The sequence below is a fragment of the Porites lutea genome, chromosome 8 (assembly GCF_958299795.1).
Source record: "Porites lutea chromosome 8, jaPorLute2.1, whole genome shotgun sequence".
NCBI lineage: Eukaryota > Metazoa > Cnidaria > Anthozoa > Scleractinia > Poritidae > Porites > Porites lutea.
Genome location: NC_133208.1, coordinates 2,397,501 through 2,417,500, shown reverse-complemented (window position 1 = coordinate 2,417,500; position 20,000 = coordinate 2,397,501). Strand labels below are relative to the sequence as shown.

Here is a 20,000-nt window from a genome sequence, read left to right as displayed (position 1 = left end):
CTCTAGCGTAAAAACAATTCGTGACATTGCTCAGAAACTCTTCGGTTCAAAAAAGGAACTTGTTTTTGTCAGAGAGCAATTTCTCTGGATGGCTCATCTATAAATATCTCCTTTCCTTTGTCACAATCGGAATGGCATCAAAGTGGTGAATGTAAAATTTGGCGGTTATTCTTTATAAAAAATTTGTTACAAACCGAGCTCTAATAACATCTAAAAGATAATTTTCTTACGAAAGTCTTGTTAAAAACCTTATACTAGAAGGCACTTTAAATATATAACTTTCTTAATAAATGACGCTGTTTCATTTTTAATAGTTTCAGTGCAGTGGTTTGTCTGAATGTAAACCAGTAAATTCCCACTTCGGTGGATTTCGTTTAATTATTGATAGGTCGCCATGTGATTCGTAGGTTCCTGCCCTTCTGTAAAAAAAAAATTATAAATTTATGTTTAAACTTAAATTTTACTCTGTTTACTGAATTCCATTATAACTTTGATTACGTGTACCCACCAGGCGTGTAACATTGCACAAAGAGTTGGGTGGGCCGGAAGCTCTAAGTCGGCTCACAGGATTGGATTAGAAAACAATGGATAACCCTAACGCAAACAAAACTAACAATGAACCCCAACTCTGAAACAACAGAACTTTGGGCCCCCGGGGGGGGGGGGTACTTTAGGAATTTCTGGGTGGGGATGTGCCGCTGGGACCCTGGAACCCTTAACCTATACTAGAGCTAGTTCAGCTGAATTTTGCTACGCTATAGTAGAGTAAACTCCCCATATCCCCCCTATCCTAGAGTAGCTGTTTCCCTAGTCTAGATAAAATCTTCACCCAACTGATCAGTTTCCTGAAAAATGATACCCTATTCTAGACCCAAACGCTCTGATTTATCTACCCTATCCTAGAGTAAACTGCTTGAAAACCATACCCTTCACAGCGGCACATACCTATATAGCCCATATGTGGCAGTGCTCCCTCGGGCTTCGGGCCAACACGAACCTATCAAATTAAAGGTTCTAAAGAGGTTCTTGGCAATAGAAAGAGTTACTTGTTTGCTTGACAATAAAACAAAGGCCCGTCTTTAATTTCCCTTCAAAAAACTTAGAGGGGGCGAAACAATTATTACCCTGGGTGCCAGAGACTTTTCAAGCGCGGTTTCCGGTTTCTGTCAAGTCTTTATAGTGACCCGCGCGAACAACACCGAAAATTCCCGCTGCACGCGAGAAAAAGGTCTGGTACCCAGGGTAAACAATTATGTCTGAAAGTCGTGAATTTCGCTGAATGTAAAAACTAGTACGTTGCGCAGAAGCTATTAGGTTCAAAAAAGAACGTGGGAATGAACATGAAATAAATTACTTAAAAAGGTATCATTGCAGACCGTAAGGTTGAAACAGGATTCCTTAAAACGAGGATCAGGTACCTGCAGACGGCGGAAAGCGGATGGAAAAATACCGATCTCAGGGGACTATGGTTTTGATTAGCAACAAGTTGAACTTTTTGCAAATTATTTAACAATTATGAATGAGGCTGAGTACCTTATGAAGAATTATGGAGATCGAGGTGGGTGTTATCGTGGGTGTTATCGATAACACCCTCCTCGATCTCCATAATTCTTCATATTATACGAAAGCCGAATTCAATAATTGTTTTATTATTCATTCAAAATAATTCCTAGTTTAAAAACATAGCTAAAACACGCTTACCTTCAGCGATGTTAGTTTGTCTTCGATAGTGCACGTTTAGGGTTGTTCAGCTCCGCAAATATTCTCCAAGTAGCAGATGTCGCCCTTCGAGTTGTCTTCTTGCTGTTCTTGCCATGTTTTTAGCTATTACTTCGCCTAGGTCTTACTCTTAAAACGAGTGAAATGTCCGCCAGTTTTGTTTTCACAATTAAAGCAACTCAACCTCGTCCCCAGGTCTTCTCGGTTAACGGTGATTAACCAGCAAGGAACCTGCACTTTTCACGTCATCGGTTGATTAATCGCAAAATTCTTCCAAATTTTGTCATCAGTAGCTGGTTATGGTGAATTATGCTTGAGCTTTTAGCCAATCAGAATCGGGGAAATATTTTGAATGAATAATAACTTTATTATTGGTATCAGAACTTCATAAGGTCCAGTTCGGTACGTAATCAACGGCTCCAGAAACGTCGGTATTTCGATTTAATTATTCACTAGCTTGAAGTATTGATTACAGACCGGAATGGAATTAATGCGATCACTCAGTCCGGTTGTTATCAGAGTCGGATTCAGGGGAGGGGCCCGGGGAAACTACCCTCCCCCCCTTATTTTTAGACCAAACTGAGGCCCGAAGGGCCGAAAAAAAATTTGTCTTATCTCGATACGAGATAAAGCAAAGGTTACAATTAGGGTTTGCTTCAGTCCCATTTTTCATTTTCCCATTTTCTGTTTTAAGAATTTCCACTTCTTCTTTTCTAGCGCAGAAATTAGTTAACTTATCACTCCGCGAGCCGAATGACGAAACAGTGACCAAAGGCATATGTATATGTACAGCTATAAAAATGAATATTTCATTGCAGGGTACAATAATTTTGTTTTACTTGCGTTTTCCGCAGCATTTTGCCATAACAAGAATCAATCCGGTCTGCACCGCCGTGAATAGCTTTACAAGTTGAACAGTGAAATTTTATAAAACATATGCTAAATGTATAGCTTGATATCAAGTATCATCATCCCGCTAAACATGAACTAAGAGTTTGATGGCTTTGTGGCGTTTTTGCCGCCGGTTCTTTGAGTTACCACGCGCGTCACACGCGCGTTTCTGGCGTTTGTCCTTTCGCCGGCAAACGCATCCCTAGGAGGACGTGAATTGTACTGTATGAGACCCGTAAGTATTTATGAACTCCTTGGAGTGAGACTGACGAACTTGACCTGATATTTCCCAAGATTGAGACTTGTTAGATCACGTCCTTGATTGTTCTTCAATAATCAACTTTTTCAGCTGTTTTGCTTCCGAAAGACGTACCTTGCCGCCAGTCCTTGCTTTTCTCATAAGGATGGCCTGTTTGTGGTGACTTGCTTGGCCATAACTCCCTATTTTCTCCTTTTTACTTAAACTGCCATCGCCATGTTTGTTGTTCCATAGTTTTCGTTCCAGCGAGACCAACCTTGCGTCAAAACGGTACAAAAAATAGCACAAGAAGCCAATGGTGCACAGGGCAACCAATAGATTGAATATGAACCCGTAGCACAGAGAACAGGAGCTGTTCTTTCCATTCATTGCGGCCGTTTGTGAAGGAATTTGTCTAAAACGAACGTTCATGACTTTCGATTTTGCGAAACAGCAACTGTTATGTTATGTAAGTGATACATTTATAAACAGATTAAATTGCATTCCCTAACTACATCCTGCCAAACGGCTGAATCAATAAATACGCGTTTAACCTCTGTTTTAAGATGACATCAACTTCCTGAAGAGCCCTTCTGCATGTATAACTTCAATATTCGACGAGAACGACAAGCATATTCGCAAGCATGCTATCCGCGATCGCTGTCCGACTTTTAATAAGAGATCTTTATGAATTGGCAGTAAAATTCAAGAACTATTAACTACCTCTTCGATTCAGGACTATTGTTATCTTACAGTTTTATCATCTGGAAATCTATTTTTCATTTATTTAATTTACTTTTCTCAAGGTTTTTGTCGATTTTTAGCTAGGCAGCTAGTGTCATTCAGGATCGAAACACCTGAAAGGCTACAGATCGTGATTGATAAATGGTTCACCCTTGCGAATTCGAGTAATCGGTGCGTAATCTGATTTGGGATGTTTTGGAAGATTATCATACCACCCAAGTATGTCGACAATCTTTTTGAAAACTTTAGTTCTCCCGACATTCGTCTCGCGCGAACTCTAGCCAAACGCGCGCGCGCGCGTACTTGCCAGATGCTGCCGATATTGACCGAAAGGAAAGAAATGGCTGCCTCTTCCACAGGCATTAGGGTGGGAGCATGGAGCAAGCGAGGAGTGCAAGAGGTGGAGACAAGCAAGTAGCGCGAGAGGGGAATGATGATGGCCTGGGAATGGGCCGGGGGGGGGGGGGTGGTACTGCCATATATGGGCTATATAGGTAGGTGCCGCTGTGAAGGGTATGGTTTTCCAGCAGTTTACTCTAGGATAGGGTAGATAAATCAGAGAGTTTGGGTCTAGAATAGGGTATCATTTTTCAGGAAACTGATCAGTTGGTTGAAGATTTTATCTAGACTAGAGATTGTGGTATAAGGTTTTGTTTTGGCTAGACTGTGCTAGTGACCTCAGAAGTTTCTGAAAAACAGCTACTCTAGGATAAGGGGGATTTGGGGAGTTTACTCTAGTATAGGGTAGCAAAATTCAGCTGAACTAGCTCTGGTATAGGTTAAGGGTTCCAGGGTCCCAGCGGCACATCCCCACCCAGAAATTCCTAAAGCACCCCCCCCGGGGGGGGGAATGGGTGCAAAGCTTAGTTTACCGCGCAGCCGTTTTTGTCTCGTCACGCAACGCTCCTCCTCTCGCGTGACGAGACAAAAACGGCTGCAAGGAAGACTAGGTAGAGCCTTTATAATAGGCCATTACGGAGTTCCCCCGAGCCTCTGTAAGAGAAACGAGGTTAAGTACTCAAAATGATTTTTCATGCTCATGCAAATAAAGCTCATTTTCACAAGAAAGGTTGTGCACTTGGCCTCATTAGAGTACTAAAGTGTGACGTCATAAAAATGAAAATTCTGAAATTATGAGATTTGTCAGGATAATCTAAAAGAACAATGCCCAAGAGGCCTATTTGCCAAAAATGAGCATTTCTGGGCAAATTGTCCCTGAGATCGTAGCCCAGTTATGCTTAGAAAACTCCATACAAACCCTTATAAATTTTTTTTGGGTCGACCCCCCAAAAAATTAGAAGGGTTTGTATGGAGTTTTCTAAGTTAGTAACCGGCTAACATCTCATAGACAATTTGCCCCGAAATGCTCATTTTTGGTAAGTAGGCCTCTAGGACATTGTTCTTTCAGAATATCCTGACAAATCCCATAATTTCAGAAATTTCGTTTTTATGACGTCACACTTTAGTACTCTAATGAGGCCAAGTGCACAACCTTTCTTGTGAAAATGAGCTTTATTTGCATGAGCATGAAAAATCATTTTGAGTACTTAACCTCGTTTCTCTTACAGAGGCTCGGGGGAACACCGTAATCCGTCATCACTTTAGTATCTATCGGGAACAAGACAGTTTGAGATCGGCATATTTCTTCTCTTCTGAGCTTTGAAAATTTTACCGCAAATGTTCTTTTAAGCCCCCCACCCCCTCCCTAACAAGCATCAGAAACACTTGTGAAGGCAAAACCACAGCCACAAACCAATGACTCATGAGCCGGATCTTTAGTACTGTAGACCTAAATCAGTAAAATCTTTAAATTTTCTACCAAATTTTGAAATTAAAACAGTGAACTGATCCTTAAAGCAGGAAGAGTGAGAAAAAAAATAAAGAAAGAGAACAAATATAAAATGGTAAAAGATATTTGTCTCTTACACCAGCTGTTTCCCTTATTTTACACTTCGCCCAATGTAAGGGAATCCAAGACACTCTTCGATTCTGGATTCCATGCTGTGGATTCCAGATTCCAGGTACTAAATTACAGATTCTTTGCCAGTGGATCTTGGATTTCAATCATTATTGGGATTCCGGATTTGTTAAGAAGTATTTTGGATTACAAAAACCCAGGATTCCGGATTGCGGAATTCCAGATTCCAAAGCAAAAACTTCCTGGATTCTGGTATTCCGATTCCCTAATGTGGGATGAAACACTTAGAAATGAGGGTACATTAGGCATTCATCCACTTTATTCCAGTATATGTCTTCTATTTATTTTTTCAAACACGTTTTTACTCTCTTTTAAACATCACACAAACACTTCACTTACTGACCAATAAATTCACTAAGCTGCTGTATAAAGTCTGAGTGTGTTAACGGGTTTCTCTAGCTCATACCCCTTAGGAAAACACCCAACTCCATTGAGCTGTATAATCAGTGTTTCACTCTATGGTGGCTGCAGTGTTGTTTTTGAATTCTTTTTCCATGAATTGGCAATAATATGGGGTCATTGAACAACAGCTGGTTGAAAAACCTCTCGGTATGTGACTGTAACAGCCCATCTTTAGGAATTTTTAGAATAAATCATGATGTTTATTATGTATAATACTTTATTTTATTTCCGTCTTTCAAGGTCATAAGAATAATCTAAATGGTAAAATCCTCTCATTGCTCTGTTGGCGAGTCTCTTTGATACCAGTTGGAAGTCATGCTTTGTGTAAAATTTAATAGCAGCTTCTTGAGCACTGGTTGTCAGCAAAACAATTTGTTTATACCCAACTTGCTTCGCATAAGACAGAAGTGTGTCAAGAAGTTGTTTGGCGACACCTAATCTACGGAATTCTGGTAAAACAGCCATTCTCCGAAGTCTTCCCACAACTTCCCCAGACTTTCCAAAGCATCCTTCATGGTCAGTATCGGGAACGAGAGCTACCATACCGATTACTATTTGGTTGCACTCTGCAACCCACAAGTGCGATATCTTTTGCTGGAAATATGTATTTTCTATGTCTCCTAGATCAGTGTCTAAACATCGTTGAATGTACCTTGAGAAACCAATGTGTAACACAGCAAACAAAACAATCAATATGAAAATGAGAATGATAAAATACAGTGCTAAAAACCAAGAAAACCGTACAACACTTAGCACTGCTGCTGGTAATGATAAATATAATCCATAAACAATGGCTTGGTACATGACATCTCGGACTAGGGGACTGCGCATTTCTCCCATGCTTTCAGCAAAGATGTTATGAACCACATCGGTATCACATGACTCAAAAGGACGAATGACAATGTCAGGATATCTGCTTTGTTTGCCATCCAGCTTTAATGTATTGGAATGTTCCTTTTCAAGTTTCATACCTGAATGAAAAGCAAAGTAAATAGAATAATATTATATACTCTAGTGCAACGAAAAAAATAAATTTCCTACCTTGGTCTTTAACAGCAAAAGTTAAAAAAAAAAGAACAAACATTAAAATTACATTAGATAGTCAACTGATTAATTAATTAATTAATTTTAAAAATTGCTTCATTATTTTAAAGCTGTTAAGTTCTAGCCTGTGTACAGACGTCCCCCCTCCCTCAGAAAAAATCGGGGGAAGAGACATCTGTGAATCACCGTCGTTAATTGTGTTCCAGGATACATTTGCATAAATTATTTTTTGTTGTTGTTTCATCTGACAGTTGAAAAGGTGTTGACAGACCAACACGACTGGGGACTCTTTTAGAGCATGTACGCAGTTATTCTCTCGGATGTTCTTAACATTTATTGCTAAGCTAGGCTCTAACTAGAATATCTAGCTAAAATGTCATTTAAAACATGTATTTCATGCTTTTGAAGTTTTTTTAAAATTTTTGTTTTAGCTCATAAAGTCTGTCTGTTACTGTACATCGATTTCCTGTGGTTTTTGGTTTGACAGAATTTTGATGTCGGAAGCACTGTTACATTTCCTGTCAAACGTTTTATGCAGGAGTTGATCCACTCAATGATTTTGAGTAGGTTTCATGTAAAGGATCGTTCACTTCTCTTTAGCAAGAAACTACAATAGCCTTACTTTTGCCTAATTTCTATGAGACATGACCGGCACATGTAGGCCAAAATATAGCCCTCGCGTCTCTACACAGGCTAGCGGAACATCTTCATGCAATGTCCACGCTAAAATCCAGATATAAGATCCCTGATAAAGCGTTGATTTTTGTATGTCCACCCGCAACCTGTGAAGCAAACAGCGGTGGTCTTAATTTCACATGCTTATTCCAGAGAGCCGAAATCCAAGTAAACAAATATAAATGCGGTAAGCTGTCCACAAAGGCTGAGTTTTTCCCGGGGGAATCTATTCTGAGATTCATTCACCAATCGCAACACCAGAAATTATTTGCATCATGGCATTAACATTACAACCAATCAGAGGCTGTCCCCAACGTTCCGGGGAAATGGGAACACGATTATCGTCGGCGATTCACAGACGTCTCTTCTCCCGATTTTTTCTGATGGAGTGGGGACGTCTGGCTATTAAGTTCTAGTTTATGAGACACTCCTGAACTAGATATGCACGAGACAGTTAAGCAGTTTATTTTTAAAATTAAAATTATTAGTTCAGTATATTAACGCAATATGTTTTCAATTTGTTATAGAAATGTCTGACAGGATTAGTTTGTTTCTGGAATAGTTTTTTCACCAATATTATCATCATCTGAAAAAAATTTACTTAATCCCTGGGGTATTAATCTTTTAATGTAATAGCCCTTATGTGACAAAAAATAAGCTCACTGAATGAAATGTGTTTACTGCGTGTTTAAATGTTCAACAAGCTTAAAATATTTTAAGTCACCGACAATAAATCCTTATTCACGGACATTTTAAAGACTGACCTTTCTATCATATTTACGCTTTCACTGATTTGAGCAGTCGATTATCTTGCTGGCATATTCGTTTCAACCCATGTCCATCAAAACTGTCCAAAAACCAAGAATTTTGGAGAAGTTTTGCATCATTTTGGAGAAACGTAAAGAAATGCGCCCGCATTACCGCGAGGAAACTATTCAAGGAGATTCGTATGTCAAATATGATGAATAAAATGTACCGAACCTAATTTGCATTAAATGTGAATTTCATCAATTGTGGTCAGATATCTTTAAAACTGCTACTTTATTTTAGAGAAAATGATTTAAAATAAAAAAAGTTGTCCTATTCGACAATGATTTTCCCTGCTAGAGGGGGGCATTTCGCCGACGGTAGATAAAAGATGATCAATGCAAACAATAGTACTTGTTTTGAAACACCGGTAACAGTAAAATAACTGATAGCTTTGCTCAACAGAGGAGCTCTTATTTATCAATAACTAACCAATCTTAATCAGCGACGATGAGCGAGGAGAAACGTCTGCCGTTCGCAGGCTATACTCAGACTCCCTGGAAAAAAAAACCTCTGTAATCAACCCCCCACCCCCTCGGAAATTGCCTCCTTTCGGAACCCCCTCCCCTCGGAATTTCCGTTGCCCTCCGTGGCGGGGGGAGGGTATGGATATTTTTTGGAACTACACATTACAAGGTAACTGGCCTCAGATGTTACGACCATTTTCCTTCCCCTCTAGAAGTTCTGTTTTTCTGTTTCAGTTTTGTACGGGGTAACGCAAAATATACCGGCAGCCCTAACCCTGACAGAATTTTCATGTATCGTATTCAAATGATGAACAAATTTTCTTTAGTGTGGAACAAGCCAATCAGAAACACTTTTCTAATCACGTGATTTCTGAACGCGCCACGTTCAAATTTTGAAACATTTGTCGAAGCAAGACGCGAAGGTTTACAACTCTTTGGTTTCTAAAAGTACAAAACTCTTTCGCGGAACAATTTCTTCTTGCCATCTTTCCTAACTTTGCTTCAAAAGACGTGAATGGAATAGAGGTTCGACGTGACTGGAACAAAGCAAAAGGTTTGTAGACGTTGCCCTTTGAATTAAGCTTAAGTTTGTATTTTGACAAAGTACTCGGTAAAATGGCTTATTCTGTGGCTTCATTTTCATTTTTAAGTTGACAATCATATTTACTGAGGGTAAATTTTTCTTCATTTCAGCCATATTACAAGTGGAAGTTAAAAAACACTCAAGATTGACGTGTCCAACTGGAGTTACAAGTGGAATTATCGGAACAAGCCATTTGAACTTACCCACGCGAACTTAGTTTACACGTGGCAAGGATGTTGCACAACAACTCAACCTTCCAAAGGTAAAGACAGTTTTTACTGAAAATAGGCATAGGAATTTCAGTTTAGCAATAATTTTGTGCACAAATTGTAATGTTCGTATTAGAGGGACGTTTTTTAAAACTTAACTTTGAAAAATGAGACATTTTATGTTGATTCGTACTTGTTGTTCAGCGTTGTTGTTCGATACAGTGTAATGCTACAGTTTAACTCTTGTTTCACCAAATTTGCCTGAAGAATACAGTATTTTAAAGTTATTTTTTTCGAAATATCTTTTCTTCCAGTACACCCGTAATGCTCTCTTGCTATTTTCAAACAAAGAAACGGCAAACATTGGCTGTAATTAGTTGGCATGAGAGCTTTTTAAAAAAAAGCATTATGTTCAATAAACAAAACAACAATTTTGCACGTGCAGCAAAATTTTTGGTACACTTTCTTTGACGTTCTGCATGATTACGACGTTAAATTCCCTAAAGCGATGTTTTATGGAGGACGAGACGGCAAGATGAATTTCTCTTTCGGCTGCTTTAATTTATAACTTGAGTCTGGTTACCCCGAACATTCACCCACATTTGGCATTATCAAACTTATGGCGACAAAGTTTGAATAAACGCAAAAGTCTTTTTAAAAGTGACGTTTTCGCTAATATATAGGATTTAGCCAGTGCTAAAAGCGAAGCTCTCGATAATATTTATAGTTTGCTGAAACAAAATATAAAATTGTGTACTGCTTAAAAGCGGCGAACGCAACGAGAAGGGTGAAAAAACAACAATAGGTCTAATTAGCAACAAAGCAACATTGCACGTGCAGCACACTTGTACAAAAATATCGGACAAAAAATATCGGACATTCACTTAGATCAGAAAAAAATCGGACAATTGATCGGACAAATAGATCGGATAAAAAGATCGGTCAAAAAAATCTGACATTCAAATATCTCGGACAAAAAATCAGAAAAAAAAAATCGGACTTTAAAATAGATCGGACAAAAAATTGGACAAAAAAATCGGAGAAAAAATCCGACATTCAAATAGAACGGACAAAAACTTGGACAAAAAACATTGAACAGAAAAATCCGACATTCAACTAGATCGGACAAAACATCAGACAAAAAAATCGGAAATTAAAATAGATCGGACCAAAAATATCGGACATTTTTAAAAATAGATCAGAAAAAAATCAGACTAAAAAAATCGCACATTCAAATAGATCGGACAAAAAATCGGACATTCAAATAGAACAGACAAAATAATCGGACAAAAAAAATCGGAGAAATAAATCGGACATTCAAATAGAACGGAAAAAATAATCGGACAAAAAAATGGGAAATTAAAAAAAAAAATCGGACAAAACATCGGAAAAAATTGAATAGTGTGTTGCAGTGCCAATGAGTAGTTTTTATAATGATATTTTCCAGCATCTCTGCTGTTAGATTTCGTTGCTTGGGATAATGTTTCCATGTTCATTCATTTATATTTTGTCTCCTTTACGTACAATTTTCAGCCCACCAACAAACCAGACCACTTAAAACCGGCAGACCGGTTGAACAGACCATTTTCCTCGCAGCAGATATCCAAACCAGGCCATTTTCCTTACAGCATACCTCCAGACCAGGCCGTTTTCCTCTCAGCAGACCTCCAGTCCAGACCTTTTTCCACGCAGCAGACCTCCAGTCCGGACCATTTTCCACGAAGCAGACCTCAGACCAGACCATTTTCCACGAAGCAGACCTCAGACCAGACCATGACCAGACCACCTACCTCCCAGCTTATCAGTCAGCCACAACTTTGCACAGAACCCCCAACTTCCAGACATCCAGGTCAGATCGTTTCTTTATGGGTTGGGTTAAGGGAGGTTAATAAAAACAGCTCTGGATGAACCTTGCAAAGCATACTATCCACAGACGTTCGGCTTGAAGTCCCTGGACTTCTTTTTCGGCTTAATTTAATCGTAGTTAGATTAGTTAGCGGGCTCCCTGGGCTGGTAAGGGCCTCCCCTTCCCTTTTTCATTCCTGGGTTGCTTTGCAGGTATTCGGCAATGATAGGACTTTTTCAAACAAATTTCGGCTTCAACTCGGCATTTTTTCGTCTTTTCGTCGGATGCATTTCATCGTCACGTCATCGTCGCCTCGCCGTCGCCGTCGCCGTCGTCGTCGCTGCTGTTTCCCGCTTAGTTGCGCCATAAAGAAAATCAATTTATCTACTACACTTTACTTGACAGTTAATCTACTGGACAAGTAAAGTTCTTATCCGCAAGGTTCAACCAGATAGATTATTTAAAAGTAGAAAACTAGAGACTACAGACCATTTAACTGTTGTAGCGGGACCTGATTTGGCCACCCCTTACATGTTGAGTGGTTTCTCTAGTTGCAGGTAGTTAATTAGTTTAGCCTCGCAAGTTTGGTTAATTCACCTAAAAAAGTGATCCTGCAAACTGTTTGGTCTTATTTGAAAGCAAAATTCCGATTGTAGAGTGTTGGAAAGTTTCGGAATGAATGAGTTTTTGTACCAAATTTGCGAGCGTACAGTGCAGCGTAGAGATGAGTCTTACAAAAACCTGCGACCAGGCGTTCCTTTCCGAGAAGGGCCAAAATCTTGTCGCAGGTTTATCAAGGGCAGCATGGGACAACGCACACACCCTAGGCTAGATCGTTTACAAATTGTAAGCGTAGGAAGCCTTCGAGTCCAACCTACGACGCAGATTCACCGCCGGAGGAACATCACCCAGCCAACAGGTTGTTAGCGGAGTTAGTAGCCTGTGGAATAGACACAGGGATACCACTGGCCGCAATCATAGTTCAGAAACACGCATGTGTAGGTGACTTTTCCTTAGCATGTGGGTTTCTGAATTTGCGTACACTGGTACTCTTGTGTATACTTCACTGGCTATAGTTAGACTTGCTGAGCCAGTCAGGTAATGGGGGGGTTTTCTCGTTATGGCATTATTGACACTTAGACGACTGGGTTTGTCTTCTTGTTAATCTTGTCCTGCGAGGGAATTCTTCTCAGGAAGCCCTGCATTGCAGTTCGCAGGCACAGATCGTCTACAAATGGTAGGCGTAAGTAGTCTGCACGTCGGAAGCACACTGGCAGAGGGTGGTTCGTTTTTCAAGAATTACCAGAAGTCCCTTGTATAGAAAAAGAAGAAGCCGGCCGAAGAACGAAGAACAAAGACGGTCGAACGCCATAGAAAGCATAGAGAACATAGTCAGGTCAAGTAGACGAGGTAGCTGCCATTGCGGCGATGAAGGAGGCCGTCGAGGCATGCGCGACCAATCCAACGATGATGATGATGATGATGATAAAGATGGAGCTGACAAGCATCTCGTCGTTTGCACTTCACGGTCTGTCCTTCGGTCCTGTTATCAAAGTTTGTCAATTAAATTTACTGCAAAACACACCAGAAGCGTGATCGTTTCCCACGCTTACCAAAGCCAAGGACAACGCAGTGTAAACGACGACTTGCTGATTAGGAAGGAGGATAGCCATAGTAGACAGCATATAACAATAATAAATAAAGAGCTGGTTCAACTAACATTGATGCCCACCGACGATTAAAACTTATAAAGCACGATACAGATGCGCACGTGCAGGAAGCAAATTGGCAATAAGCGTTTTTTTCTTAGTTTTCATACATAATAAACCGAAATTTGCTAAAAGTTTGTTAAGGTAATTTGGAACCAATGTTCGTAAAAATTGATGCTTTGAAAGGTAAAACGTTGTCTGGACCTTCGTCTCTCTTTCGGTAGTGCGCGAAGATGATGCGTTTCAATGTTTGTTGAGACAGCTACTGTTACTTTATTAATATAATTGGCCGGCTGGACATCATCTTCTGGAGCACCTTCATTTCATCATCTGGACAAGGCAGCCAACCAACCACTCCTAACCACGCAGCATCTAGAACCCAGTCCCCATTGGCACAGCATGACCGTGAGCTTGGGCATGAACGTGGCGACGCATGACGAAAGGCAGCAGCCCATATAAGGTAGGGCTGATTCATATGGTGCATCGCCTGTTAAAACTGGTTTCCGCGGAACGTCGCGTTAATTAGAAACGGAGAGTGCTGGAGTAACATTTTCTTTATTCTACGAACGCGTGTGCAGGTAAGTCTGCAGTTTTTGCAAACGTTGCACCATATTAGTCAGCCCAAGTAACCACGGGGACGCCAGGTTAGTGAATTTGTTTTTTTAGTTACATAATCATTCGGTTCGGTTATCAACTCGGCTTTTTTCCGATTTCGATTCGACTTTCGGTCTGCGAATTTATCTTCAAACGGCTAAAGGCTTGGTATCGACAATGTTTCGATAGCAGCCGCTGTTCATCCCTGCGTACGGTCCGGGGGGTACCCTGGGGTGTCTCATTCGAAATGTCACATTTTAAGGACATATGGACATTCCTCGGTTTCAACTGGACCCTAAATTTTTCTCGTAGGAGCGCGCCCTTTATTGAAGTAATTAATCATCCTTTGTAACTGGTTACTGTTGATTCAATAAAAGAAACAAATGACTTTTGTGTTGTTGGTGTGTGTTTTTTCTATTAAACATAAGCACTAATAACTTTCTTAGCACTAAAACTGTATTTAGTAATAGTGACGGAAGAAATTAGCATGAATAAAGTAAAACAAAACACACTTATTTGCCTGCGTCTTTTTTATAGCGTATTTTTAAGGCTTCATAGTTAAGTAGATGAATTACTAATGTTTTTGTTTCAGCAACACGAATCGCCATCTCTACTTTGTAACCGCTACATGAATTCAATAAAAGAAACAAATTTTTTTGTGTTGTTGGTGTGTTTTATCTATTAAGCATTCACTAATAACGTTCTTAGTACTAAAACTGTATTTAATAATAGTTAGAAGCCACAACATGAATAAAGTAAAACAAAAAACACGCGTAGTTGTCAGTCTTTGTTTATACCTTATTTTTAAGGCTTCGTAGCTAAGAAGATAAATTACTAATGTTTTTGTTTCAGCAACCTCGAACGACAACGAATCGGCATCTTTACTTTGTAACGCTACATGGAATTCAATAAAGAAACAAAATCTTTTGTGTTGGTAGTGTCTTTTTTCTAATCAGGATTTACTAATAACTTTCTTAGTACTAAAGCTGTATTTAATGATAGTTAAAAACAATAGCATCAATAAAATGAAACACAAAACGCACGAAGTTGTCAGAGTCCTTTTTTATAGCCTTTCTTAAAGGTTTTATAGGTAAATAGATCAATTACTAACGCTTTTATTTCAGCAACATCAAGTTTTTTTTCTCTTCTTTACTTCCGGCTATGTTTTTGGAACGAGGAGCGTATAAAGAATACATCTTTAAGGGTGCGCCCAGTCAACATCGAGTACTGCTTTGGCGGCCAGCGTTCCTGAAGAAACGCTTCAAATCACTGAAATCCGAATAAGTAAGAGTTCATCTACTCCAAGTTAGCCAGATGATTTGTACCTAGTCAGTAATGTGGTTACACTTTGATGATCAATAAAGTTGTTTTACTATTGCGTTTCAGTGTCTGGTCTTGTAAAACCGCACAAAGTGAGACTAATATCTTTTAAATTGCACCTAAAGAGATTATCATTATTGTAATATGTTGTCTTTTTTCATCAATAAAGTTGCAAGCACACAATGATCTGTTCAGTGTTACGTTTTCTACTAACCTACTATCAAACCTAGAAAGTTATATTTCAGGAGCATGAAACGCGACCTTTTTTGACAATTTTTTTCGGAGAATAAATGGAGGAGAGATCTATACTGGGCGCGCCCTGTTCAAGAAGTGCAAGACATCATTTTCTGGCGTTTTCTGTTCAAGATGTCACTTTTTTAACCACGTTTTTGGTGAGTCCATTGGAGCGATTCAGACCTGGAAGAAAGATTTCACGTTCTTCTAAAGGTAAGGCAAATGCTACGTATTTGAAGCTATTTTAACGTCCAAGTTTGAATTTTTATAGTTTCCAGGTCACACAAGCAGCAGTTGAGAGAGATGAGTACGCGTGCCCTTTCCATATTGATAGATGAAAAGAGAACAAGGCATGTACCGTAAGTAGTTAAGAAATTTAACATTTTCACAGCACAGAATGACTTGAAAAGGTTCAAGCTACATGTTTGTCAAAATGAAGGAACTAAACTGTGCATTATGTACATATGAAATCCATCCACAGACGATGTGCTGGATCATACTTTAACCGCGGTATTCCAACTTGTATACAGACATATGTTCTTTCCCCACATTTCTTGTCATTATTTCATTTCATACTAATCAATGTCTTGGAAGCTGTTGTTTTTTTAAGCAGGCAAGGTGCTCCAGAAGTTCAGCCTGAGATGCCCTCGTTAACGTGATTTAAAGCAGTGGCGTTGACTTGCTGTCTGGTAAGTGTACTTATTACTAATAAGAGAAATTTTAAAAAGCTAGTACATATGTCAACACCTGTCTAACGCAAACGAGAGAAAAAGGAGAGAAGTTTATCACTAAGCTTGTGCATCGCAAAATCATGCAAACTGAATAGGAATTTTGTATTAGTCTGGTCAGGAAATCCCAGATGTTTTAGCAGACCCGGGGGTCCTCCCTGTAATGGCTATGGGGGTAGGCTCCGCCCGAAAGGGATGCCTTTTCAGGTTTTATGTATATGAAAGGGGTCGGAACTGTCATTTCGGTCTGTAAAATGGCTCAACAGGGTTAAGAGATGCATTTCATGGCTGTGAAAAAGTCCAGAAACTTCGAAGAGTGCATTTACAACAGTTAAAATTGATACAAAGGTTCTAAACAAGATGTGTGAGAAGAGCACCATGTTTCAATAGAGTGTATGTATGCTGAAGGGGTACTTTGCCAGAAATGGTATATCAAAGGGTAAGGGGGTCGGACCTAGGGGCGGAGCCTCCCCGTATTAAAATTTGTTGAGTACCCCCCCCCCCCCCTTCCCCTCGGGATAGCAACTAACAAAGTGGACTTTCATCTAGGGCAGTAAGAAGTTTCTATTAATTGAGCTTACCTTCTGATAACCTCATCCATTGTTTTCTCTCCTTTATTTTTTTTTCAGCGTACCAAAACATCAGATTGTATTCAAAAGCCAGACCAACAGAGCAGGCCGGACCATTTTGCACAGGTTTACCAACAGACCAGACAACTTTCTCTTGGCAGACCACCATACAGTCCTGATCATTTTCCTGTTGGCATGACTACCAGACCAGACCATACCTATCCACCATCCTACAAGACCAGCTCATACAAGGTAGGGTTGATTCTTATGGTGCATCGTCTGTTTAAAGCTGTTATCAATAACATCGCTGCACTAAGACAGGAGCGAATAGCAACCTTTCAGCTATATTTCATGAACGTGCTTGTGAGATAAGTGAGCAGTTTTCACAAACGTTGCACCATATCAATCAGCCCAAGTTTACAGCAGAACATCAGGTTAGTGAAATTTGTTTTTCTTGTGTAATTTAATTTCCGATTTTAATTTGGCTTTCGATTTGTCTCCAAATTAAGTTTTAAACGGCTACGGGCTTGGTATCGACAGTGTTTCGATAGCAGGCCGCTAGTGACCCCTTCATATATACGCTCTGGGGAACTCTGGGTTGTCTTATTCGTAGCGTTCCGTACTATGGACATATGGACATCCTTCGGTTTCGGTTTCTTGTAGGAGCGCGTCCATTATTTAAGTAATTAATTTTTCTCTTTGTAACTGACACGTACATGGAATTCAATAAAAGAAACAAATACTTTTGTGGTGTTGGTGTGTGGTTTTTCTATTAAAAAGCCCCGTAATTTTTGTAGTAGGAGCGCGTTAATTATTCAACTAGCTAAATATTTAACCTCTGTAACTGCAACAATTCAATAAAAGAAAAAACCTCTTTGTTGCCGGTGTGTGGTTTTTCTAATAAATAGTTACTGATAACTCTCTTAGGTCAAGCTGTATTTAAAAATACTTTTAAAAAATAGCATTAATAAAAGTAAACCAAAAATATCCACGGTTGTCAGAGTGATTTCTTATAGCCTAAACTGAGAGTTTTTTTTAAGGAACTATGTAATTTACTAATGCAATTTGATTTCAGCAACCTCGAACAGCAACGTTTTTTCCTTTTTTGGACTTCCGATCGTCTTTTTCGAGCGAAAAATGAAGAATTACATCTTTAAGGGGTGCGCCCGGTCAACATCGAGTTTTACTTTTTCTGCGTTCCTGAAGAAACGCTCTCTGCTGATTGCGACTGAAGCAAGAGATCATGTACTAGAACAGCATCCACGTGAATTGTACTTAATTATAATGTAATTGTACTTTGATGAACAATAAAGTTGTTCGAATGTTTAAACAAAGAGTTTTGTTATTTTGTTACGTTCTTATATAATGCAAGTACTATCAAATAAGCCTGAAAACGGTACCTTTTAAAAACTGATGGTGCGCAAGTTAATGTAATAGCTTGAACTTTGTGATCAATAAAATCAAAAACACTCAGGATACTTGTGTCGATCTTTTTTTCTACTAACGTAAAATAATATCTAGAAAGTTGTATTTCAGGAACGTGGGACGCAAACTTTTTTCTTTTTTCTTTTCTGCCATCGCTTTTCGAAGAATTAATGGAAGACACCTTTTTTTACCGGGCGCGCCCTTTCGAAGAACTTGCAAGACGTTTTTTTTTTGGCTCTGAGAAGAACGTACAAGACACCGGCGTTTTCTTTCAAGATGCTACTTTATTTTTTAACACTTTGGGTGTGTTAATTCAAGAAAGGCTTGGGGCCAGATTTGGACTGAACAAAGCGTTCAAAAGCCGAAGGTAAGAGTCGTGATATATCGATCAAGGTATTTTAACGTTCCAGATTGTTTTGTTTTAGGTCACACGCTATAAGGGGTCAGTGAGTGCAACCGTCCAACATGTTCAGAAGTGACAAGAGAGTAAAGAAAAAAGCGTACGTACCGTAAGTACAAAAGAATTAGGTACCCTGCAAAATTACAAAGAAATTACATTACCATTCACCAAAGCTAAAACTAGTTTCCAGCTCGTTATGTTTCACTGAATACTCCCAACTCTTGAAAACCACTCGCCGACGAGTGGATGGACCGTGATTGGACCATAGTTATTCCTGTTAAAACGCCGACATACTAGACTTGATTTCAGTTTATACTAACCAATGGCCTTGTAAGCTGTCAATTCATTGAAAACAGGTGGAATACTCTAGAAAACACTCAAGATTCCTTAAGGTGGCGAGAGGCGATTACGAGAATCAAGGCCTTTGACTTTTGTTCAGTGGTTTCTGGTAAGTCTCTAAGTTTGTCAGTGGAATAAAACCACGTCACCGCTCCCTTAACGAACAAGACAGAAGCAACAGAGAGGCCTTCATTACAATGGCTTCAATTACGATTCAGTTTTTCGCAGAAGTATTTCACTCTCAGATCAGAAAACCCAAATTGTCTTCGCAGTGCAATGAAGTTTATCTCTCTAGTAAAAGATTTAGAACCGCTCACATGATTCTCGTTTCAAAAGAGCATTTAAAACTAAAAAAATTCCAATAGTTTTGTTGCTTTTGGCAGCATTTCCATATATTTTTTCCAAGAACCTAATTGGAATTCTCGGTGCCGGTGATTTGAATGTATTGAATTCTCAAAGACAGCCAAAGTGAAGAAAATGTCACAAAAGTTCCAGATTTTTTTTGGTAAAATAATAAGATTTAAGAGAACTGTTCAAAAGTTCTGCTTAGGGAGGTTTCATTTGGATGGCAACATCGGAGGATTTCTCCCAAATGTTAGAAAGTTAGAGTGAAAAATCATACATCTCGCCATAAATTAGTCTTGTAGCGACAGGAAATCTTTTCAATGATTTTCATGGGGAACGGAAACAATCGCTTGCATTGTTTCAACGCCTCTTGTTTTCTAGAACTCTTTTACTTAGTCTACTTAGGTCACCCCAAGGAGTACAGGAGTTGAGAAAGCTGTCAAGAAGTCTCCACTTGTGATCCATGGGACATTAAAGAAGGCCTCAAAGCAGAGGTATGTACGAGAATAGAAGAGTAATCTCTCTTGAATGGTGATAGAAACCCAAGAATAGTGGATGAGAAAGACTACAATCCTAATAAAGAGTGCACGGAAAATACATTTGTATTAAAAAGGACAAGTGCAAACAAACAAAAGAAGAAAACGTTAAGATGAAAAGGACATGTCAAAGAACAACATACGGAAATTACCCATTTTTTAAAATTTAAAAATTTAAAAATGCTTCGGCGCGACTCC

At 39.2% G+C, this 20,000-nt stretch overlaps 1 protein-coding gene and 1 pseudogene across 1 annotated transcript; one reads left to right on the top strand and one right to left on the bottom strand.

Moving 5' to 3' along the window:
* LOC140945081 (zinc metalloproteinase nas-13-like) overlaps positions 1-20,000 on the top strand; it is a 276,809-nt pseudogene that overhangs the window by 180,418 nt on the left and 76,391 nt on the right.
* On the bottom strand, positions 5,862-8,599 carry LOC140945984 (N-acetyltransferase 8-like). Its single transcript, XM_073395050.1, has 2 exons — positions 8,456-8,599; positions 5,862-6,943 (listed from the first exon to the last, which is right to left on the bottom strand). The coding sequence occupies exon 2, from the start codon at positions 6,939-6,941 to the stop codon at positions 6,195-6,197; it is 747 nt and encodes a 248-aa protein (XP_073251151.1). The 5' UTR covers positions 6,942-6,943; positions 8,456-8,599; the 3' UTR covers positions 5,862-6,194.

Coding starts and splice junctions, on each gene's coding strand:
- LOC140945984 (XM_073395050.1), bottom strand. CDS start 6,941: ATGAAACTTGAAAAGGAACATTCCAATACATTAAAGCTGGATGGCAAA.